The 23,805-nt window shown below is 40.9% G+C and overlaps 1 protein-coding gene across 1 annotated transcript in view; it reads right to left on the bottom strand.

The window, feature by feature from the left end:
• Positions 1–718: 718 nt before the first annotated feature.
• The window catches only part of TPR (translocated promoter region, nuclear basket protein), a 46,095-nt gene continuing 23,008 nt past the window's right edge, over positions 719–23,805 (bottom strand). The window contains exons 24-51 of the mRNA XM_075286673.1: positions 23,561–23,677; positions 23,282–23,485; positions 22,851–23,026; positions 22,204–22,351; positions 20,815–20,952; positions 20,380–20,511; positions 19,203–19,333; positions 18,690–18,900; positions 16,379–16,522; positions 15,643–15,841; positions 15,028–15,230; positions 14,889–14,947; positions 14,429–14,607; positions 14,046–14,300; positions 12,558–12,703; positions 10,527–10,604; positions 7,814–8,014; positions 7,596–7,727; positions 6,701–6,791; positions 6,402–6,580; positions 5,899–5,967; positions 5,637–5,728; positions 4,992–5,098; positions 4,068–4,163; positions 3,773–3,929; positions 3,516–3,631; positions 1,709–1,807; positions 719–868 (exon numbers count right to left, since the gene is read on the bottom strand). Coding sequence (XP_075142774.1) covers positions 822–868; positions 1,709–1,807; positions 3,516–3,631; positions 3,773–3,929; positions 4,068–4,163; positions 4,992–5,098; positions 5,637–5,728; positions 5,899–5,967; positions 6,402–6,580; positions 6,701–6,791; positions 7,596–7,727; positions 7,814–8,014; positions 10,527–10,604; positions 12,558–12,703; positions 14,046–14,300; positions 14,429–14,607; positions 14,889–14,947; positions 15,028–15,230; positions 15,643–15,841; positions 16,379–16,522; positions 18,690–18,900; positions 19,203–19,333; positions 20,380–20,511; positions 20,815–20,952; positions 22,204–22,351; positions 22,851–23,026; positions 23,282–23,485; positions 23,561–23,677 — 3,906 coding nt within the window. The 3' untranslated portion in view covers positions 719–821. The remainder of the gene's footprint in view (positions 869–1,708; positions 1,808–3,515; positions 3,632–3,772; positions 3,930–4,067; positions 4,164–4,991; positions 5,099–5,636; positions 5,729–5,898; positions 5,968–6,401; positions 6,581–6,700; positions 6,792–7,595; positions 7,728–7,813; positions 8,015–10,526; positions 10,605–12,557; positions 12,704–14,045; positions 14,301–14,428; positions 14,608–14,888; positions 14,948–15,027; positions 15,231–15,642; positions 15,842–16,378; positions 16,523–18,689; positions 18,901–19,202; positions 19,334–20,379; positions 20,512–20,814; positions 20,953–22,203; positions 22,352–22,850; positions 23,027–23,281; positions 23,486–23,560; positions 23,678–23,805) is intronic.

Genomic DNA, 23,805 nt, shown 5'->3' with positions numbered 1-23,805 from the left:
CTGTGTTGTGTGGGATTGAAGGAGGAGGGTGGTGGAAGATTGGGTGATGGTGGTGGAGCTGTTAATTGGGGTAGCAGAGTGATGGTGGGAGCTGGTATGAAATAGGAGGCACGGTTAATTGCAAGGGGAGGGCTAAAAAGGAGTCAACAGAGGGTTTGGCGGAACGGTGGGGATGCTCGGAAGACTACACATATGGTGTGGAATTGAAACGTGGTAAGCGGTAATGGCATTGAGTGGGCCCAGAGGTAGTGCAAGAGGGGCCTCCAAAGGCACTGAGGTAGATGAGGGTGAGGATGGGACCTAATGGATGGAGATATGTGAAGAGAGTATGGGTGAGTCCTCATGGACCGATATTTGTGAAATGTGGAGGTCATCTGTAGATGTAGGTTGAATAATGGAGGCTAGGTGATCTAATTCTGAAAGCTCCATTGGCGATATTGCCTGCTGAGATGGGTGGTATTGTATGGTATCCTCTCTTCTTAAAACACTAAATAGACGTTCACAAGACCAAAGTTACAGAAGCAATGATCTGTACAAAATCCTACTCAACCACTACTTGTGTTTTCATGTACTCACACACTTTAGGATAGCAATTTTTATTTATTTTATTTATTTTTTAACGATGGATAAAAATTAAGTTGTAATGCAAGTCATTGTCCACAAATATTAGGATTTTTACATGGTAAACTAAAAAAAAAAACACAAGTCAATGTTTCTGTTAATAAATCTTTAATTTCACTTTTACAAAAAAAGTTTTATTTTAACGAGCACTTAAAATCAAGACAAAAGCTGTGTATTCACAATATGGGGAGAGAGTGTTCTTAAAAGTTACTTCTGTTTATTCCTCCTCTACTTCCTAATGGAACTCCTGCAAAGAAAGAAAACTACTGTAGAATTATATCAATTAGATAATACTTGAAGAAAAAAAAGTCAATTTTGCTATATTTTGAGCATTAACAATATTTTCTGACTAGAACTTTCACCCATAAACTATTCTACACTGTATTGTATCTAAAAATGACAAACTACCAGGTGTGTATAAAAAAATAAAATAAATATAAATATATATATATATATATATATATATATATATATATATATATATATATATATATATATATATATATATTTCACCTGAAGAAATCCATCATGACTTCAGCACAGAGTATTCTGTATTCATTAATATGCTAACCACTCCATGATCAGGCCATTTTGAAGGCTATATACACACTACCAAAGCCTTCAGTTTGGAGAATCCAGCTGTCAATCACACACACACACACACACACACACACACACACCTCAACAGCCTGGATATATATGGTCAATGAGTGTAGGACATTGTCTAAAAGAATCAATTGCAATTTAAATCCAAACATGAACTGGTTAATAGCTTAAAGTTTATGGCCGTCTCATAGATGCTATAAAGTTTCTTGCAGAATGATTTATACAGACATTAAAGGGGCTATCCAGCCTTTATATGGATAACTAATCCTCAGAAAAGGTTATAAATATAAACTCGGTGGGGATCAGATATCAGACGATCAGTAAGGGTACCAGCAAGCTCCATTGTGCAGTGTCGGTGCTGGGGTAATACAGCCCAGCACCCATATTGATGATCATGAAGATAGGTCACCAATATTAAGAGGCAGGTGAACCCTAAGTTATTTCACTTTACACTCCATTTTACTTTTATGAGCCAACCAACCTCTTTGCCTGGTAAACTGTCGCCCCCGAACACCAGGTCTTCCAGTCTGTGGATGAAGTCTCACTCGTCTGAGGGGCTTTGACTGATTGGTGCTTGTGTCTGCATAGAACACATCAAGAAAAAAAAGTGATACGTTATATTCCAACACACCAATAGGTCTGCAAAGAAGGCTGCAGATGGAAGTAAGTGGCCAAATAATCTAACTTTCAGAAACTATATAACAAGTATACTATTAATATACATGATGGAAAAGTAACAAAGATTCATTTATGGGCATGAAAACACGCTTACCAGTCTGGTGTGAGGGTGCAGAGAGGTTTGGAAGATAATGTAATAAAACATGCTTTTCCACAAAATGGGGAACTTTTTGATGTGATACAGTGGGATTAATGACTAAGGGGGCTTTCACAACTGTGCTCTCTCTCCAGTTTGTGCACTTCCGATGGAAACCCGGCAATCTGTTTTAAAACCCATTCACTTCAATGGGTTTGTAAAGATGACCATCTGTATGTGCCTTCTGCCTTTCCGCGGGGAAACCGTTTTCTTTTAGCCAGATGCAAAGTTGGACATGTTGGACTTTGTGTCCGGCTAAAAAAAAACGATTTCCCAACAGACAGGCAGATAGCGCACACAGACGGTCACATTTACAAACCCATTCAATTGAGTGGGTTTTAAAACTGAATGTCAGTTTCTGTCCCCTGTCCAGTTTTCCTGGGGCTGAAGACAGAAACCCAGCTGAATGCACACACCAGACACCAAGCGCAGGGGTGAAGGCCCCCTTACTGATCAGTCTGTATGTATTCCTTGTTGTCCATCTATGGATATCGATTTACCACTGTAATTGACATACTACTTGTAATTGTTATACTATGCCTCATTTCAGTGCTATTCTGCCCATATACATAGCTTAAAGAGGACCTTTCATCAGATTGGGCACAGGCAGTTCTATATACTGCTGGAAAGCCAACAGTGCGCTGAATTCAGCGCACTGTCGGCTTTCCCGATCTGTGCCCCGGGTAAAGCGCTATCGGTCCCGGTACTGTAGCGCTTTACAGTCAGAAGGGCATTTCTGACAGTCTGTCAGGTACGCCCTTCTCCACAGCAGCGCCTATCGCGCTGTACAGTGTGAGCAGGGAGGAACGCCCCCTCCCTCTGCTCACAATGCTCGTCTATAGACAAGTATTATCAGGAGGGGAGGGGGCATTTCTCCCCGCTCACACAGTACAGTGCGATAGGCGCTGCTGTGGAGAAGGACGTACCTGACAGTGTCAGAAACACCCTTCTGACCGTAAAGCGCTATGGTACCAGGACCAATAGCGCTTTACCCGGGGCCCAGATCGGGAAAGCCGCTGAATTCAGCGCACTGTCGGCTTTCCAGCAGTATATAAAATTTCCTGTGCCCAATCTGATGAAAGGTCCTCTAAGTTTTTTTTGGTAAGGTTGTACTGTTTTCTGTGTATACATTCCTGTACCATAAATGGTCATGTTATGCATTGATCAGACATACACATCCATGAAGCTCACCCCCCTCACCCCTCTATCTAAAAGGTACTATAACACTGATCTATTGTGCTGGTTGGCTACATTCCAGGAATGCCAGACGGGTGCTTATTAGAGCATAATATGCAATGCGGCCTCACATTTCTTCAAGTCAACCACTTTGCGTCACCTGTAGCTATCATCTTAGTTTTGACTTCCTTTATATATTATATATTCTAGTCATTCTACAACCATCTTGAAGTTAACCTGTTCAAAAAACCATTTGCATACTCATATCCATTAAAATACCAGTGTAAAAATACAATACCAGCAGAAGAAGAACTAGGAGGATCTTGGCTTGTAGAAGGAAGGTCAGTTTCAGAAGGTTGAACGGGATCTTGGTCTTGCTGCGTTTCCATTTCCAGCGTGGACTCTGCGGCAATTCTGTAAGAACATTATATGCTCTTCAAATTGAATAGCTTTTATTTTGTGAACCAATGTTTCATCCAAGTATGAACTAGATACTTGAACACATGTAGTACACAAACCGTAAAAGGAAATTAAAATATTAAAAGCAGAGCTTACCCCTCAGATTCCGCCTCCACAAAAACTTCATCTCCTTCATCTGCCGTGCCAGACTCAACAGCTGTAGAAACATTTCCAGTGGAAGTTGTGACCATAGGAACGGACTGAGACGCATGATCCGAAGTATCAGCCGCAGGGTTCTCGGCAAAAACAGAAACTAGGAAGCAAGGCCAAAACACATTGAATAAGAACAGATTATGCAAACGTTTCACTTCTAAAAACAACAAGACAATCAGCTGGACGCTCTGCTACAGTAAAGATATGTTCTCGGACTTGGTTACATGTTTGGTCCTACCTGGTGCTGCAACTTGAAGAGGTGTCGTTGGGACGCTGCGACCACCTGACTCCTCCTCATGAGCAAGAAACAATGGCGTTTCATACATCCCTAGGCCTTCAAACATAGAACATGGTAAAACAAATGAGTGTTCAAAACCTAAAGTAATAAACTTCACAAACTCAGGACAAGAAACGCAGCTACAAAATGTAATACACTCCCAAAATTCACCAAGGAGGAGCTGCATACATTGAAACTTTACATGTGTGAACGTAATGGTTGTGTTTACAGGCAAAACTGGACAACAGAAATAAGGCTCTAGTATCTGAATACAAGAGGGAATATGGTTGGGTATAGAGGCATACAGGTTCCAAATGGGATCCTGCAGCACAGTTGTCCAGAGATGTTTGAGGTTGCCAAAGCCGGTTTCATATCAATTGGTAACAAACCAGGGCTAAGTCTCCATACCCACACTTGACTCCAAGCAGAACATGAATTTTTTTTTACAAAACTGGTGGTCTGTTTGGGCATATTTGCCGTGTGCGTGCCCTCATATAACCACTGCTCCAATACCTCTCAATAGCTAGGTCAGAACAGATTAAATAGTAAGCAATTTTATTGACGATCCTGCATCTCTATAGAATGACCAACACACTCCAAATCAACTGTGAAAAAATCTGATTGTAATTAAAGGTATGTCTAGCTGTCAACAATCTCTCACCATAAGGCACACTACCCAAAAGTAACTTTTTCTTGTGGCAAGACCCAGTGTATATCAGACCACACCTAAAATCATTTACATAGCTGCATGTCAAACTTTGCATCAATCAACCATTTCTATGTGAGTGCATTTTTTTTTTTAATGTCAATGAGTATTCATAGGTTAAAGGTTTAACTCTAAAGTACTGCTTAGATAAAAAATGAACACTGAAATGAATTTCATACCTCCTTGAGACGCAAGCTGACCAAGGTCAGAATGACTAGAGCTGGCTTGTGGCATGTCTTCCGGTGGCCCAAACCGGAACCGAGGTACTCCAGCTACTTGGGGGGAGCTGAAAATATGTACACAAACCAAAATTACTAAACTATTTAATTTAAAAAGATGGAGAATATAAATAGATTGTCAGGATGAACTGTGACATTACTGGAAAAATAGTCTGGCTGTCATTTTACCACATATAAGTACGGTCACCTATCCATTACTCTGTGACACCATACTGTAATAGAATATTTTCATCCACAATGGTAAAAGCGTGTAGTTAGCCTACTAAGTGATCAAAGGATATAGAAATACTAGCCATAATCAAACTATGGATTTATAGTTACTCAAATACTAGAACATTTCTCACTCTTTTTAGCACCACTGGTACAGACCTGGCCATCGACATCTTTTGTTATTACTAGTGTCAGCCTCTTACTGTCCAGGTCTATACCCATGGTGCAATGTCCCCAAATGAATTCAATGAGAAAAGGATTTTATGGATAGTACATTTAACCTGCACAGACAATCCTAGTGTGACAATAAGGACAAGTTACATGAAGCAGGACCCTGTATTTCTATAATACACTACATCTTATGCAACAACTTACTGAATTGCTTCTGCAAAACCATCTGTACGATGCGGTACAACAAGTGTTGGTGTGCTCGGCACTGTGCGATCTTCATCATCAAAAAAGTGTTGCTGTTAGGGAAATCAATGTAAAGTGAATATATATAATTTACTTATGTCTTTAGTAAATAATTTTAAACAAAACTTAAAATCTGCAAATATTAAATACATCTGTAACGATAACTAAACAATAAATGAATCATCAAAATATTAATTGTTGAGTATAAAATTCAATTGCTTACCATTCCACCTAAGCCAGGTGTAAGCTGAAGTCCACGGCCTACTGACTGTCTACGGGCCATCTGAATTCGCTAAGAAATTGTAAGATATTTATCGTTATATTCATTTTAGATGACATTCAAACATTATATTGCCTCCGCTATATTAATATCAGGAAACTTTGTCTTTAGGGTGAGATTTCTATTAATCTGGGCACCAGCAAAGACCTATGATGCTAGAAGTTCCAGAATGACTGCGACTCTACTGTTAACTCACATTATGTTGCAAGTATGACACTAGTCATTTTGGAATTCATTGCATTATTACCATGATGAAGTAAATTCAGTTAATTAAAGCCACGGTCAGGACAGAATAAGAGTAGGCACAATGACTGTTTCATGGCCCAAATAAAGCAGTGTAGGGCGCTGAAGCGGACTAAGCAATAAATACATCGGATCAGCTGACAATCCCCCCTACCCCTCCATCAGTTCAATTCAGATAAAAAAGGGTTGATTTGAATTGGTACCTGAGCTGGCGGTCCAAGCTCTTGAGGAGGAGCATGGATTGTTAAACGGGGAGGCAGAGGATGTGGTGGTCTGCGCGGGGACTGAGGAGGGCGAGGACTTGGACGGTCAGAAGCAGAAGAAGGCTGTTCTCTAGCTTCTTGTGAAAGTGATGATTCAGTGGTCCCTGTAGAAGCTTCACCTATACACAAAGATTAAGGCAGCTACTGAGTATGAGAAGTCAGTCAAAAGAAAAGCAATTCACCAAGTTCACCCAACAAATCCTCTTCCAGGTAGGAATACATTGTAGAATAATCCATACCACTATTTTGAGAGTCGGCAGGTCTTTGCCCAATATCTCCAGTACCCATACTTTCTTCTGTCTCTGTGCCAGGATCAGTTCCTTCAGCACCCTGAGGATAAACAAGTTAAAATGAATTCTTATCCTATAGATTAGGGTAAACTTTGAAAAAAACAAAAAGGCCGAGACCACACATTATGGAAAATCTGTAGTCGTTGTGCAGATTTTACTTCATTTATTTGTCCAAGTCCGGAGTGAATTTTACAAGACAAAAAAACAAACAAAAACAAACCTGAGACATGCGTTGACCAACCCATACACAACCTCTCACCTCATTCTCCTACCCCATTCCACTTTTTCCCCCTGACTCCCAGATTGAGGGATAAGTGCTTTGGTGGACATAGCACCCTGGCCCCGGCCACTAGGAGGCTGACACATAGCCTTCAATAGAGCCCCGCAGGACTGGGCAACACCTAGGCCCCCCCAGTTTTCCCAGGCATCCTGGTCTCTCTTGGCTGGGTGCAGTGAGGGTTGGAAGGGGGAGGGGTTTAGACGTCTTCCAACCCTCTGTGTGGGAATCCAGTGCTCCTATGCAAGCAGCCCTGCTCTCAGAGCTTTTAGCCAACCTGGTGGGATACGGCTCATGTGGAAACTCTGCAATATTTTTTTTTTTTACTTCTGACTGACAAATAAATGCAGCAAAGTCTGCTGTTTTTTTCCACGTGTGGTCTCAGCCTTAGGCAGCTTTAGGTGCGGTGTTTTTTTAAATTTGTCTGTTTTTTACTCTGTCCTGTTCTATAGTTTGAAAACGATGACAAACCCAATTTACATAAAACCACTTTCTCAGTGTAATATGGGATAACTAACTATATTGCTATTCTACAAGAGGGCTGATTTAAAAATCACAACTACATACTGGAGGATCATCTCGGTCATAGGTATCATTGTCATCAGGACTACCATCTTCGCCATTACTCTCATCCCCTTCTTCACCCATATCACCATCATCCTCATCATCTTCATCCTCCTCATCATCATCTTCAATGTCCTAAGGAAAAAAAAAACAACAAAAATTAGGAAAAACTACAAACACTCTATGCAGACCTCTAGCATGCAGAAATTGTAAAATATTACCTCCTGCTCTCCTTCATTTTCATCCTCTGCATCCTCTCCATCACTTACTATAACAATTATGTCATCATGTTTAGTGGTAGAGGCAGAATCCTGAGAGGATTGCACAATTTGAGGTGGATCCGACGCTGGCATTGTATTATCCATAACCGGTGGTATAGACTCCTCACTCTCATGAATTAGCGGGCATTCCAGACTAGAAGACTTCAAATTTAAAAGAATTAAGGAAAAAGAAAAGGGGAGAAAAAAAAAATTACTTCAAGTGCAAATTCTTGGCTTTCTAAATAGATCTAGTCAAAATAGTTTAGTAAGGAGACGTGGTGGCGAACCTATAGCATACGTGTAAATGCACATAATAGCTGAAAACTGTCTGTGTAGGACGCAGGTCCACGGCTTACATTGACAGAACACTGTGACCTCTCCCCAACTCAATGACGGCACAATTACATCATTCATCAGCACCTGTATTTCTGTGGAAAGGGAGGGCGTCAGGTCGCTCTTCGTGGCAGCGCAGGTAAGTACAGGAGCAGATTATACTGTGTTGGGGCCCCTTCACTATTTACATCATACGGTGTGTTTTATAGCAAACAAATGATATTAGAGGTTGTAAAAACCTTGCACAGTCACTATAAAACAGGTCCTGAGCAATGTAAATAATTTAGAACAATTAAAGGGGTTGTCTAGGCAAAAAATGGACAATCCTTTAAACTTTTAAATCAGCTGGGGGCATAGAGAAAAAAAAAAAAGCATACTCACCTGTCCTTGCTGCTCTGGTGTCCTCCCATGTGTCCCAGTTCTTCTGCTCTGGCAGCTTCTCCCGGGTCTCTTCCAGAGTTCCACTGAACCCGCGCTGAGGCAATCTGTGAAGTGCCTGCAATGTCACTACCTGTGACAGCATAGGTCCTCTTCCTGAGGCTGTTGATTGGCCTCAGCGCTCATCTGAACCTGGACGCGCAGGAGGACACCAAAGGATTGGGGACAGGAGAGTACGCTTTTTTTTTTTTCTTTCAATGCTCCCGGCTGATTTAAAAGTTAAAAGGGTTGTCCATTTTTGCCTAGAAAACCCATTTGGGTTAAGGTCTCACGTGGCGTCCCGCAGCAAATAAAGCGCTGATGTTACAACCAACGGCTACGCATCATGGTTCTTCTCGCAGCGCTTTAGACAAAGTTTGCAGTGGTTTCCTGTGCGGACTGTCTCAATTATACCTATGGGGAAACCGCCGGTGTTTCTGTAGGTATAATTGACATACTGCAATTTCCAAAACCGTTCCAGTTTTGGAAATCACCAAGTATCCGCAGCGCAGTTTTTACCATAAAGTGGACATGCGGTGTTGCATTGCATAAAATGCGGTAAATAAAATACATTGAATAAAATGCGATGTTGCACTGCTGGTGACTCACGACAGGCTCCCTTTAACCTTTCCCCGCCAGTGACATTTTTCGATTTTGATTCCTCGCCTTCCAAACCCCATAACTCTTATTTTTCCATTCACAGAGCCATATTATGGTTTAAAGGGGTATTTCCATGAACTGAACTATATTTAAATTAGTAGATAATTAAAAGCTAAAACATTTGTGCAAATGTAACTAAACATTTTGCAGAGTTGTAAAGATTCTCTCTAAATATCTTGTGGTCACAGTCTGTTGTCTTGATCGGTTGCCAGTGGATAAGACCATGAATGCAGGACCTTTCTAAAGGTCAGAAAATCAGCCAAGATGTCCATATTATGGTTGGGTTATCTTCTGATACATGTAGTGTCCCTGCCTGATGACCCTGCTACAATAAGAAAATCATGGCTGGGTTTCTGACAAGTCCCAAACCATACAAAGTTTCTGCATTTCTGGTTGTATCCATTGGCAACCGATGTAGACAACAGACTGTCACTACTAAGATGGTTAAAGAAAATCTTCAAAACTCTGCAGAATTTTTAATTACTTATATTTCCAAAACTGCTTAACTTTTAATTATCTACAAATATAGATATGATTATGTACATGAGAATACCCCTTTAATGTTTGTGGGACAAATTGTTCTTTATAATGGTACCATTTATTCTGTACAAAGTAATAGTAAGCTGAAAAAAAAAAATTGAAGTGCATTTATGTGACTTTCTTACGGCAAGATGACCAGGGGTGGTGGTGGGGTGTTAATATGGACACTGTTCATGGGCATTAGTGCTGGATATCTGCTGTATAATACAGCAAAACCCCCAGCGGCTATGAAGACCGCTCAGCTCCTCCTCATATTTAAATACCCGACTTTCGCCGTACTATTACATTTTAGGTACGACAAAAAATTGCAGATTTTGTGCAGAACCACCATTTACATGAAAATTTGGAACTTCTTGCCTGATCAATTTTTTTCTTCGTAGATCAAACTTTGATGACACAACACCCTTATGAAGTAGGCTCCAGAATATGTTACAAATTATTGCCTATTTTCTAAATTCTGTTAGCAGTAGCTGAGGCAAGCCAATTTCCCATCTACACTTGTATAGAAATAAAATCAGAAAAACTGAATAATGTATCACTATCTGATTTTAAATTATACACAGAACTACAAAGAACATTTATTTTTCACCAGTAAGCTCAATGAACGATACAAGACTGTGGGGCTGGGCTGATATCCCTTTAGCCTACCATAGGACTTTCTTACACTTCTGCTGCAACTTACAGAAACAAATGTATATTGGAAGTGAAGAAACAAGATCATTACCTGTGTAAGTGTCTCTTGGGATTCCTGATCAATTGAGTGTGATTCTGCCTCGGGAAGGTCTTCTGCTAAAACCTCCTCCTTAAAAGAAAACAAAATCCCAAGAAGACATTAACTCTCTGGAGAGGCACTTTACATTAAACAGGTTGTCCGTCTTTAAAAGTGAAACTGTTTGCTGGCTGTGACATCCCAGATCCCTTCCGCTGAAGCCCCTTTAGCCTAAGGCCCCACGTTATGGAAACGCAGCTTTTTTTGTTGCGGTTTTTTTAGCCTTTTTTGTTCTTATACTTTCCCTTTCTGCTCAATCCACCGCTGACTTTGGTTCAAAAAATTGCAACAAAAAAAGCTGTGTTTCCGCAATGTGGGGCCTCAGCCTTAATGGGTCTTAGGATGAGACCCAGGAACGTTACAGGTAGTGATTGGCCTCAGCAGTCACATGTGCTGCCAGAAGACAATAATGGACCAGATAATACTGGGAAAGGAGAGTATGATTTTTAAAATTTTTTACTGCAAAGTTGAAGCGGTCAAGTTGAAAGCTGAAAGGTGAAGCGGCGCTCCTGCCGGCGGTCAGTTCACCGAACTGCAAATCTTTGAAGAGAGCAGTTTTAACTGCTTTTAGTTAAGAGATGGCAGACTAAGGGACCCCTGATGAATCTTTGTGTCTAAAAGACGAAACGCGTAGGGTCAGCTTATATAGTACTAGCTTTTACCCGCGACTTCGTCTGCGGTGATTTGAGAATTGGGCGGACACAGACGTGTGAAACTGTAAAAGTGCTTTAAAAAGTTTGGTGGGCTAGCAAATGTGATGTGTTATATTGTGTATGTCGTGATACAGACAATGTGATGTGTTGTATTGTGTATGTCGTGATACAGACAATGTGATGTGTTGTATTGTGTATGTCGTGATACAGACAATGTGATGTGTTGTATTGTGTCAGACAATGTGATGTGTTGTATTGTGTCAGACAATGTGATGTGTTGTATTGTGTCAGACAATGTGATGTGTTGTATTGTGTATGTCGTGATACAGACAATGTGATGTGTTATATAGTGGAATGTGAGTGAGTAGAGTGAGGGCTACTCCTGAGGTGACAGTAAGGAGTGTGCAGGCAGGTTGAGGCAGGAAATGCCAGGCAGTGTGTGTGAGTCTATAGCTGGGGCTAGGAGTCCTGCTTTTGTGAGTCTCCTGCTAGGAAGCCATGTTGTTTAGTGGCACCAAAAGTAGCCTGTGACTCAATCCTAAGGGAAAACTATGTTTGTGGAAAATTGCACGCAAATCCGTCCAGGCGTTTTAGCGTGATTGAGGAACAAACATCCAAACTCACAAACATCCAAACACACAAACTTTCACACTTATAATATTAGTAGGATATGTGAACCATTTGCCAATGTGAGTCTGAACAGGGACCTGGCCATCAGTACCTCCCCCTCTCTGTTGGTGTGGCGATAGACCAGTAGCCTCGGAGGGGTGGAGGAGTTTTCTGCTGAGCCTGTCTACATAGGTCCTGTGTATGAGACTAGACTTCGATTATATGGTCACTAAATCTTTGTAGGAGGTAGCCATAGATGGTATGGTATCTAGAGCAAGGTGCCTACAATAGTGCTCCTCCCTTCAAAGATTTTTCTCACTAATAGGATATGGTTAGCCTTTTGTGTGGAACATGTTTTTACACTTTTTGGGATGTTTTTAAAGGATATTAATAAAAGTGAAGTTTTATTCATTTATAAATTAATATGGTGGACAAGTCAATCCTCCCTCTGTGAATCCTTTGATGATAGGAATTAACTACAATATATTTAGCTGAGAATTTGTATTTATAACCTTATCCCATAGAAGTGAATTGGACAAGGCTGTAATTACAGTCCAAGCGGGTGTCTGTGGTGTGAGCTTTCAAGAATGATACACTTTGACAATTGTTCTTTCAATATTGATGACCTAACAAAGTGGACAACCCCTTTCACGTGCAGATGAAAAGAAGAAGGTAACTACAATGCAAAGACTACTGCTATAGAGCCACTTCTAATAAAACAAACCTCTGGCTCCACTCTCTGCAAAATCCTCAGCTTCTTGTTATGGGGAAAGTCGGGCTCCTCCATGGTCTGCTCTGAGGTCTCCATAGAGCTTTCTTCTCCTTCTTCACGTTGACGTTTTGACACAGAAGAACTTGCTATTGCTGAAACTGCAGAAGTGTTCTAGGTTAGTAAATACAATTTTTAACCCCTTAAGGACCAGGCCATTTTTTGGTTTCGCATTTTCGTTTTTCCCTCCTCACATTTCGAGAGCCATAACTTTTTCATTTTTCAGTTCACAGAGTCACATGATGGCTTATTGTTTGCGGGACAAATTGTACTTTGTAATGGCACCATTCAATATGCTGTGCAATGTACTGGGAAGCTGGAAAAAAAATCAGAATGAGGCGCAATTGGAGAAAAAAATGCATTTGCGCCATTTTCTTATGGGTTTAATTTTTACAGCGTTCACTGTTTGGTACAAATGACATGTTACCTGTGTTCTACGTGTCAGTACGAACGCGGTGATACCAAATTTATATAGTATTTGAAATGTTTTGATACTTTTAAAAAAATGATAAACTTTGCAAAATAGAAAAAAAAATGTGTGTCATGTTCTAACACCTGTAACTTTTTCATATTTCCATGTATGGAGCTGGTTGTGGTGTCTTTTTATGCGGGACAAGATGACGTTTCTATTGATACCATTTGGGGAAAGATCTGATGGTTTGATCACTTTTTATTCAATTTTTTATAGGAGGCAAAGTGTTGAAAAAACGCTTTTTGGCTGTTTTTATTTTTTTTGCCGCTACGCCGTTCGCAGTACGGGATAAATGTTTTAATATTCTAATAGTTCGGGCATTTTGGAGCGTGGGGATACCTAATATGTTTATGTTTAATGTTCTTTAATTACTTTTATAGCTGATCTAGGGAAAGGGGGGTGATTTGAACTTTTATATATTTTTTTAATACTTTTAAAAACTTTTTTTTTTCTTCTGTTACATTTATGATCAGACCCCTTAGGTACCTTGAAACCTAGGGGGTCTGATCACTCATACTAGTCACTGCAATACTACAGTATTGCAGTGAATAGGAAAATCGCAGCACTTCTATTAGACGATGCCTCTGGCATCGTCTAATAGATCTAGTGCAGAGACAAGCCTGGAAGCCTTCAATAGGCTTCCGGCTGTCATAGCAACCGATCACCGCCCTCATGTGACGTTCAGGAGGGCGGCGATCGGAGAAACATGGCGGCGCCCGTGCCGCCGGCGCCGTTTACACACTGCGGTCACGTTTGACCGCAGTGTGTAAAGGGTTAACAGCAGCGATTGGCTCGGGCACCGACCGCTGCTGTTATTGGCAGGTCCTGGCTGTATTATACAGCCGGCATCTGCCGTGTATGGAGCGAGCTCAGCGTGTGAGCTCGCTCCATACATCCCCATGCGACCCATGACGTACAAGGGTCGCTAAGGGGTTAAGCTTAAGACTATAATAAAATGTTAAAACACCTACAAGTGGTAAACACAGATGAGGATGTAGATGGCCTTTCTATAGGAGAGCTTTGGACAACTTCTACAGCGGGTTCCAGAGTGCAGAGTTCTATGGTAGGATGCGACTGCTGAGTAGGCTGGACAAAGGCAGTTTGCTGCTGGACAGCTGGAACTGGTTGTGAGAGCGAGGACTGAACATTTGGGCTAGTAGAACGAACAGATCCACTGGTACTTCCAAAAACTGGTACATGCTCCAAAAGGCCTTCGGACTGCATTGCTACATAGAACAAAAGAAACAAAATACGCACCCATATTAAACAAAACAGCATCTTGAAAGTTATTGTAAAAACAAGAAAAATAGACATGCAGCAAGTTGTGATAAAGAATAGCAGACAGGATACATGCCTTCTTGTGTTTCCACCTGGGTCGTGGGCATAACTGTAGCTGTTGGAGTAGATGCAGCAGGGGTAACCATGGGACGGATACTAGCTCTTGGCGGTCTTTGAGCTGTAGTCACTTTACTCGGTGTGGCCACAACTGGAGTTGGTTTGATATTAGCAGTTGGTGGTTCTGTCATACTGGCCCTGGAGGATCAGGAACATAGGCAAAAATAAGTTCATGATTTCAATGTATTGGATCATATCTATGCAACACCCTTAAAAAAACTCACTTATGCATGGCCTAATGCTACATTTTTGCCACTATGTTTTTCTGGAATGTCAGGGTTTTTTTTTTTTTTTTAATTTGTTTGATTTTTGCCACTGACTATATGCAAACAATAAAAAAAAATACAAGAACTAAGTTATTGGTCCTAGAGAGGATCAATAACTGGAGAAAGGCTTGCTGTCCATTCCCCTTTACTTACATTCCCCTTTCACCGGGTGCAGCAGTTGGTTTCACAGTTATCTGTCTCTGCTCTGGTCCCTGCAAAAATGAATTTTAGAAGTTAGCAGGGGAACTCCTGAGAAATGAACCTGTCCTAGACTTCCAGTGCAAAGTTTTACCTTTGATGGCTCCTGAATCTCATCCCTTTGCTCATGATGGCGTTCTTGTTGCTCACGCAGCTCTCTCTCTAAGCGGCAGATCCTCCCTTCATACTGAGATTTTAAAGCACTCATTCTAACCTCCAGCTCTTCCTTCTGCTGGTCGAGAGAATTGAGCCTTTGTTTCAAGTCTTCATTTTCACTTGACAGCTGCTCCTTTAATGCTATATAAAATTACAACACATACAATCAAATTTTAGAACTATATGCTACTATATACCAAGTATACTAATGTAGAACTATTGCTAAATAGCAAAAACAATGGATACTTGGATACTGGTTTTTGCCATGTGGATGAGAACTACAAAGAAAATGTGCTTGCTGTTTCACAGTAAATCACTGTGGATTTTTTAATGCAGTTTCCACCCATGTGGCTTATAGAAGTGAAGCTCAAGCATTACAATCAACTGTATCCACTGTACAAGCCATAGCTGCATTGAAAACTACAGCAATTTGCGGTATGAAAGCAAGAGGTTCTCAGACCCACCAAACCTATGTGTATGAGTACACACTTATTATCAAAGGTACAAAGCAGACACACATGTATGACCCGTAATGGTAGCACTTCATCCTTACATGTAAGTTGTGCAAGCTTCTGCTTGGCTCCGAGGAGAGTTTTCTTAGTTTTCTCCTCCTTTTCATTCATCAGCTGACGCATTTGCTCCTCTTGAGCAGTTTTGTCTTGGAGATCTCTATGTACTTTGGATAGCTCAGACTGAAGTTGTGTAATCTGTTCCTGCAAAGCCTTAAATTCATTTTCTTTTTCATCCATGGTCTACAAAACAAACAGAAGTATATATTAAGTATATGGCTAGAACACTTTCACAAAGTAATGAAGTCATCTTTAACAAACCATATGGTATGCAAGCCACTCCATGCTGCCCGTTGAATACGTAACAGGTACAATTTAACTTTGTAAATTTTTTATTCACCATATCTAGCCAATATAGGATATGTGAAAAACTCAAATATGTGGAGATATTCGTATTAGCAAAAAGTATTTGACCAAATAAAGTGTTGCTTTTCCATAATTCTTAGATTGATTTCTACTAGAGATGAGCGAGTACTGTTTGGATCAGCCGATCCGAACAGCACGCTCCACAGAAATGAATAGATGCACCTGGTACTTCTGCTTTGACGGCGGCCGGCCGCTTAACCCCCCACGTGCCGGCTACGTCCATTCATTTCTATGCGAGCGTGCTGTTCGGATCGGCTGATCCAAACAGTACTCGCTCATCTCTAATTTCTACCATTTAAAGTATACTATGCATACTATATGGAAAGAGGTTATTTCAATTTTAGTAAGAGTTACCTTCTTCATAGCTTCCAACTGTCCTTCTAGCGTCGATATCTTGACTTCAGCTTGTGCCCGGGAATCCTTCAATTCTTGTAATTCCTTTTGAGCCGCTCGCTCTTCTGACTGATTTGCTTGGGCTGTTGAGGTTTCAGCAACCAACTAAGAATATAAACAAGACCTTGTAATAGAATACAGTCTCCGAGTACAATAGGCTTTACTGCACTGCTATTAACCAGGTGGAAACACATGCACCCAATACTGTAACACTCTAAGCCTTTTAAGATTTTGGTTTTCAAATATTTTTGAATTATAAATGTAAAAATCAAATACAAAACAAGTAGACAAAACAGGTTACACAATTCAGAGATGAATCTAGATGTGGGTCAGTCTCAAAGCCTATGAACATTAGAGATCAATAAAGCATTAACTAGGAGAACAGAGTAACATCAAAGTCTCCTTATACTAGTGGGATAAAACATCAGCATGTTTGGCAAAAGGGGGAAGGAGAGATAAGTAGGTTTATGTTAAACGGAGAAGGTGAGGGGGAGGAGAAGACAGAGTAGGCTTGAAGAGGTAACAGGTAGGTAAAGAGGAAGAGTATGATAATGGGATATAAAAAAATAAAAAAATTGTGAAAAAAGGGACTGATTCAGGCACACAAATCCAGCCAGGGTTGCCATGTTTTCCGGAATTTGTTGTGGGTTCTGTTTTGGTAACTTGAAAGTTCTTCAAAACGGGAGATTTGGGACACGTTGGCAAACCACAACTGTTTGGTAGTAGGGTCTGTCTGGAACTGGAGTTGGGGAATGAGAATTTTGGCAGCAGATAGTGAGTGAGTGCTTAAAGGGGTATTCCCACGTCGCATACTTACCAGTCTTCGTTTCTGTGAATTCTTCAGTCTTCCGGCTTTGTCTCGTCATTGGTGGGCGGGGTCACATATGCAAAGCCAAGCGGCGAGATGCCGCCGGCCCTGCGTGCGCGCTCATAGACCAGTCTAGCTTTCACAGTGCAAATACAGACCCGACAGGGTGTCGGGTCTGTATTCGCATTGTGAAGGCTAGAACTAGTGTATGAGCGCGCACGCAGAGCCGGTGGCATCTCGCCGCTTGGCTTTGCATATGTGACCCCGAAGCGGAATAACAGCATCGCTCCTGCCGCTGCTTGCTTCATGCAGGGCAGAAGCATAGCGATGTTGCTGGCTTCACCTGTACCGGCGTTTAAACCTGTATTGGCGGCCCCTTCCCCCAAAGGGTAAACTACCCCCCCCCCCCCTCCAGGCTCGCTCCCGTGTACTTAGCCCCTCCTCCCTCCCCCCTGAGAGCAGGCTGATACATCACTTGACTCAGGAGCAGCTAGGTCAGGGCTGTAGCCACAAAAAAATGAATAAAGTAAAATAGTGGCCAAACAAAGCAGTTTTGCTGAAGCAGTGTATTTAGGAAAAGTCTTACATTCACATTAACAAGCAGTATAGATAGGATCCTTGTGATGGGACAACCCCTTTAAGTTTGCTTTGGAGGGCTTGTATTGAGGCCATGGCAAAGAAACTATTTCCGGAGTGATAGAGAAGGGTGTTTTTGTGATCTTTTGAATAGTATCTTGAATATCTTTCCAAAAAGTCTGGATGATGGGACAGTACCACTAGATGTGCGATACAGTTACTTCATGGGACTTGCAATGCCAGCAGGAGTTGGAGGAGGATAGTAAATGTTGGAAGAGCCAGGAAGGGGAGCGATACTACATAGTTAATAATTTGTATTGGTTTTCTTGGATACGGACGCACTGTGAGTGTCCGTGCGCAGAGAGGATTGTTTGATGCCCAGTTCAGATTCCCAAGAAGAGAGGAAGGATGGTTTAGAAGGTTTCATTGGATGTAAATATCTGTCCAGCATATAGGAGATCTTCTATGTATGCAGGGTATTTACCAGAAGATAATCCTTTCATTTTGAGGAGAGACTGAAATATGCGTTCAAAGTGATTCCAGTGAAGGAAAGAGATGAGTGTCTTCCTCAAGAAGGGACATTGCCTGTGTTGGTAAGTTAGGGCCATTTTGAATTAGAGTATCCCAGATAGTGGAGGACCCAAATTTTTTAAAGGCTATGCAAGGATGTGCTTAGTTAAAAATGACTTTTCCCAGTGATAGAGCCCCTTTAATATTTTTGTAATTCATGAAGGAGACTTCTCCGCTGGATATGTTATTCAGCCAAAACATCACATGCATTGGTGAGTAAAACAGAAAAAATCTGAAAAAAAAAACAAAAACAAAAAACAAAAAAAAAAACAGCACCCCAAACATACATCTACTTTTATTCATGGAAGTATATCTGACCTTATCATGCTGAGCCTTTAATTCTTCATACTGGGTCTTGTATCGCCTTCCAATTTTTTTCACTTGGGTGATGGTTTTTATCTTCTCTTGTATATCCGCTACTTTAGCATTAAGCTCCTTCTGCAGATTTTCCTTTTCATTCTTTAGTCTCAGGCTCTCTTCTTTTGCATTCTGGCACTGACTCTGACTTGTATTCAGGGCTGCATTTAACCTGATACAGGAAAGGGAGAATATTTGCAAACTGAAATACATGGAGGAAAATCACTGCAAGATCCCATAATTCTATTAATAATCATAAAACCTAGTATGTTCTTATTTTATAATAAGTTTTAAGAGCATTTGATAAGTGACCCATAAATTGAGGTGCAATATTCTGTGATTGTTTTAGAGCAAACTGGGTAAATATACAAAACATTGGTATTTAACCCTATATTACGCCTTGTTCTGAGGATTGCAGAGATCCCAGCCGTCAGATCAGAGAGGAAACTTCTATCCACATAAGTTTCCATTTACCGTGCAGTGTCAGTCTTCAGTTTTCCGGTCTCTTCAGTCAGCTGCTGAATGCGTTTAATAGTAACCTCTCTTTCGGACACAAGCTTTTTATACTCCTCCACATCTGTATCCTTTTGTTGGTTAAGCAAGTGCTTAAAATGAGAAAGAAAGCAAAAACAATAAGTAAAGGTTCAAGATGGATTCAGGATGCATGGGAAACTTGCATGAGCTCTGCAGTTATATTACAAAAGATATATGCTAAATAGCGCAAATCGTTCAGTTGACTTTTACCCTGAATTCTCAGTGTGGACCTGTGGCTGACCGGGTATGTAGACTTAGTGGATTTAGGTTTTTACAGCCTTCAGCTGTCGTGTGAATCTTTCTGGGCCAGAGAATGTTGAACTGCAGTCCAAAAAGGCCTTTATGACCAGTCAACAGTTACCGCTAGTCCAACTCTCTTATGTAAGCTTATGAAAGCTAATCTTGTAGGTTTTCAATATCCAGAGCAGGACTTACATTCCAGGAAAAAAAAAATAGGGTCTTTACAATTTGTGCTCAGGGGGTTGTCTGGATACATCCAGTTTGGTCCATGTCTTGTTTTATTAAAAACCAGAACTCTCCTGAATTCATGTGGAAATCTCAAAGAGAGCTTTGACAATTCATCTCTTAACAAGCACCATAACATTACAAGAGGTTGTTTGGGCTTCAGGTTTTTTTATGGCCCATCCTCAGGACATGTCAATAAATACCTGATGGGTGGAGGGCCAACAACTGTATCCAGAGGACTGGCCCATCCTGTACAATGGGAGGTGAGCTGTGATGATTGTTGCTATACAAGGGACAGAGCTTTCTGCTCCTGGCCCTTTATAGTGTATAGGGAAGGTGCCAGAAGTGGCTCTCTACAGCTGATCAGTCCAGGGACTTGCTTTCATTGCCCAACCATAAAGTATTTATGGCCTAGCCCTTCAAACAGAAACTAGGTGGAATCATAGGTGCATTTTTATTACTTGCAGTGGGTAGAGGATACACCCCCCTTCCCAAACACACTATGTTTCAGTTGACTTTCGATAAAATTAAGAAATTACAAGTAGGATTTTATGAAAAATGCTGTAAATCACCTACCAGGGGACAAGACTGAAAAAGCCCAACAGTAACTAAAACACTGTATGAAATGTGGTGACTTGATTCAGCAGAATACCTGTGTTCGGGACCTCCAGAGTTTCACATCTTCCTCAAGCAATTTCTTCTCTGCCTGTAGCATACCACTTTTCTCACTTAACTCCGAATTGGATTCTTGCAGTGGTAATATATTTGCCTCAAGTTTCCTGATCTGAAATACAGATTGGTGGCTTAGACCTTAAGACCTCTTATGGGTCAATTCTCACAAAACACAAATAAGGCATAAAAAGAAATGTATTTTGTTATAAAGATTTTCTGTCAAGAAACCGTAAAATATAGCAAGTTGCAAAACGTAATCAGCTGATCTTGGTTATAGATCATCAGCATATTTCACAACACTTTACAGGCGTTCACTCACTGTACCTAGTAGAACTCACAATCTAAAATTCCTTACCTGTAGATCTATAGCTGCAATGATCGATACGCGCACTGTAACATACTGAGTAGAACTCACCTTAGCTTGAAGTTGCTGCAAGTCATGTTCCAGCTTCTCTTTGTCTTCCCTTAACAACCGATTGGTTTCAGATAAAACGTTCATGTTATCGGTTTTTCTCATGAGCTCATCATATTGGGCCTTAGTTTTTGCAGTTACCTGAATTTGATAGGAAAAAAAAAAAAAAAAAGTGTCACACCACATCGATAGCTGTCTTTAGGATTCCAATAGCAGTAACATAGCAGCATATCCAGCCCATACCAAGTGATTGACCGCTTTCCCTGTATCACTGGATATCAATCATTGTGTGCCTGCCTCTCTGTCTGCCTCTTGACCTGCCATTATTCTCCATGAGGAGTCCGAGCTGGATTTATTTTTCTTCGAAATTCTGCTCCAGAACTCGTAAACCTATATAAATCACTAAGCTCAAACTTCTCTTCCACTATTATACCCTGCTCTCACATAAGACAACATACAATCATCTGTCAAGCTCTGTTTAACCTCTTACGGACATCTGCCGAAACAGTAAGACATATGTCAGGTATTTAAGTATCGTGTCGATTTAGAAACTAAGTAGGTGCCATAGTTGCAAGTCTCTGCTGTGATCAGAAGTGACAACTCCCCCAAACACATATAAAGATACACAAAAGGAAGCCAACACACTAGGCATCCAACCCACACAATGCCAATTGAATTACCGTATATACTCAAGTATAAGCCGAATTTTTCAGCAAACTTGAGTCAGCAAAAAAATTTTTTTATTTTTTTATTTGTTTAAGGGGGGGGGGTCTATCTATGACCAGCTGCAATATCAATGTATAGAATCTCCAATAAAATAGTGGGGGGAAAAAAAGAAGCTTTAAAAAAAAATAAAAGTTCTAAATCACTCCCTTCCCTAGAATACATACAAAAGTAGAAAATTACAGTGAAACACATACACATTAGGTATCCCTGTGTCTGAAAGTGCTCGTTCTACTGAATATAGGGGATCTGCAGTGCTCCTGTTCCGTCGGGAAGGGGTTAATAGGAGCACTGCAGATACGCTATATTCAGCCAGACTGAATTCCAAGTAGGGGAAAAACCCCAGTCTTGAAGCTCAGGGAAGGGGCAGACAACCAAAACACCCCCTCCCCTTCCCCAGCACCCCAAAACTCCGACCATTTTAATTTTTGAAATTTTCCAGTAGCTGTATTCCCCCCCCCCCAGGCTTATACTCGAGTCAATAAGTTTTCCCAGTTTTTTGTGGTAAAATTAGGGGCCTCGGCTTATATTCGGGTCGGCTTATACTTGAGTATATGCGGTAGCTCCAAACGAAAGAAAGCTTTAGGTAGGTACATTCTCTCAAACACATTTCATGGAACAGAAGACTTCCAGTAAAAAGATACACTGAACAGAAGTTACAAACCCAACCTGAACTTTTTCTCGTTCTGCATTCAAGCTGTCCTGCAGCTGACCGATTTCTTTCTCCATATGTTCTATGCGCTGGCGGTATCGCAAACATTCAACTTGTGCAACTTCAAATCTGGTCTCTGCAATTTCTTTTTCCCGTCTCACAAATCTGCAGGTCACCAAACAAAGATATTTATCACAGCAGTTGCAGGCATGAAAACACATATGTACATACAGATCCAAGTGTCTAAATGGCACTTGAAAAAAGTACGACGTGCGAAAGGAAGCGTAAAACATCACTATGGCTAGCCAAGTAAATAGCGCAACTGATATTTAAAAAAAAAAAAAAAACACATCTGTTGCAAGAACTAAAAGGATAGGAAAATTAGTGTCGCAAAGAACAGCAGTGTGAACAGAGACAGACAAACACAAAAAAGCCTTTTTTTAAATTCAAACGTTACTCTGATCACAGACATATCCACAGGGCATGAGAGATACAGACTGTTGTACCAATACACAATAGATTAGACTGGGCAGAGAACTGCATGTAAGCTTAGATTGCTCTTTTCTTGTCAGTCATTATTCTTGACATAACAGGGTTCACAAAGCCCCTGCTGTCTCCCATTGCTGGGGATCCTAAAATCACAGCACACTCTCCGTTCACATACCTGAGAATTTCCATAACTTGCTCCTGGGACTTTCCTTCTTCACTTAAGGGTACATTATGAGCGCTTTCCTGAACAGATGTCACCATTTTTTTACTGAGGTTTTCTAACTGTTCATGTAATAGCCTATTTTGCTTTTCCAAATCTTCACACCGAGATATACTCTTTGAAGCTTCATCCTATGGATACATTAAGTGACTAAAGTGAGAAAGATACTTCAACTGGTCGCAGCTAAGTCGCAAAGCACTACACAAGCGTAATGAAAGGCTAAACTAAGCAAAAACATTTTGCCTTTTTTTTTAACCTTTGGAAGAAAGTCTAGGAAACTACATGTGAAATTAGCTCTTGGTATGGTATTATTATATGTTGCATCATGTCACGTGACCTGCACTCATAACAGCACCTCCACAGAAGAGATGCCTACTTAAAATTACCTTCAGCATTCGTTCTCGCTCCTCCCAAGATGCCTTACTCTCCAGCAGTTCAGCTTCCGCCTTCTGGGCAGTCTCCTCAGTTTTCTGGCGTGTAGCAGCAGCATTATTCAATTGCTCTTTAGCTGCCTGAAGAGCTTCCACGTCCGCTGCATGCAACATCAGTTCACGCTCATATTTATTCTGTGCTTCAGCAGCAACTCTAGCCTGTGATGGAGGAAAATATGGTTTTAGAAAGTTTTACTAAAAAGTTTCAAACTTTTCAAAAGTACAAAAACTCACTTGCTCTTGGCAATCCTGCCTGGCTTTCTGCTCATTGTTTGCTGCAGTACTCGCCCTTTGAAGAGCAGATTGGACTTCTCCTTGGACGGTGGAAAGACTTTGCTTGAGCTGTGATAGCTGGTAAGGAGGGGAACAAAATAAAAATTATACCAATAATCACTAAGTCTAAGTTCATATCTGTGCCAAGTTTCTATCTGGTCTAGATCTATGATAAGTTACTAGATGAAAAAGTGCTGTGAGCCCAA

Source organism: Leptodactylus fuscus, chromosome 9 (genome assembly GCF_031893055.1).
Source record: "Leptodactylus fuscus isolate aLepFus1 chromosome 9, aLepFus1.hap2, whole genome shotgun sequence".
NCBI classification, from domain to species: domain Eukaryota; kingdom Metazoa; phylum Chordata; class Amphibia; order Anura; family Leptodactylidae; genus Leptodactylus; species Leptodactylus fuscus.
This window is presented reverse-complemented; position numbering and strand designations above follow the sequence as displayed.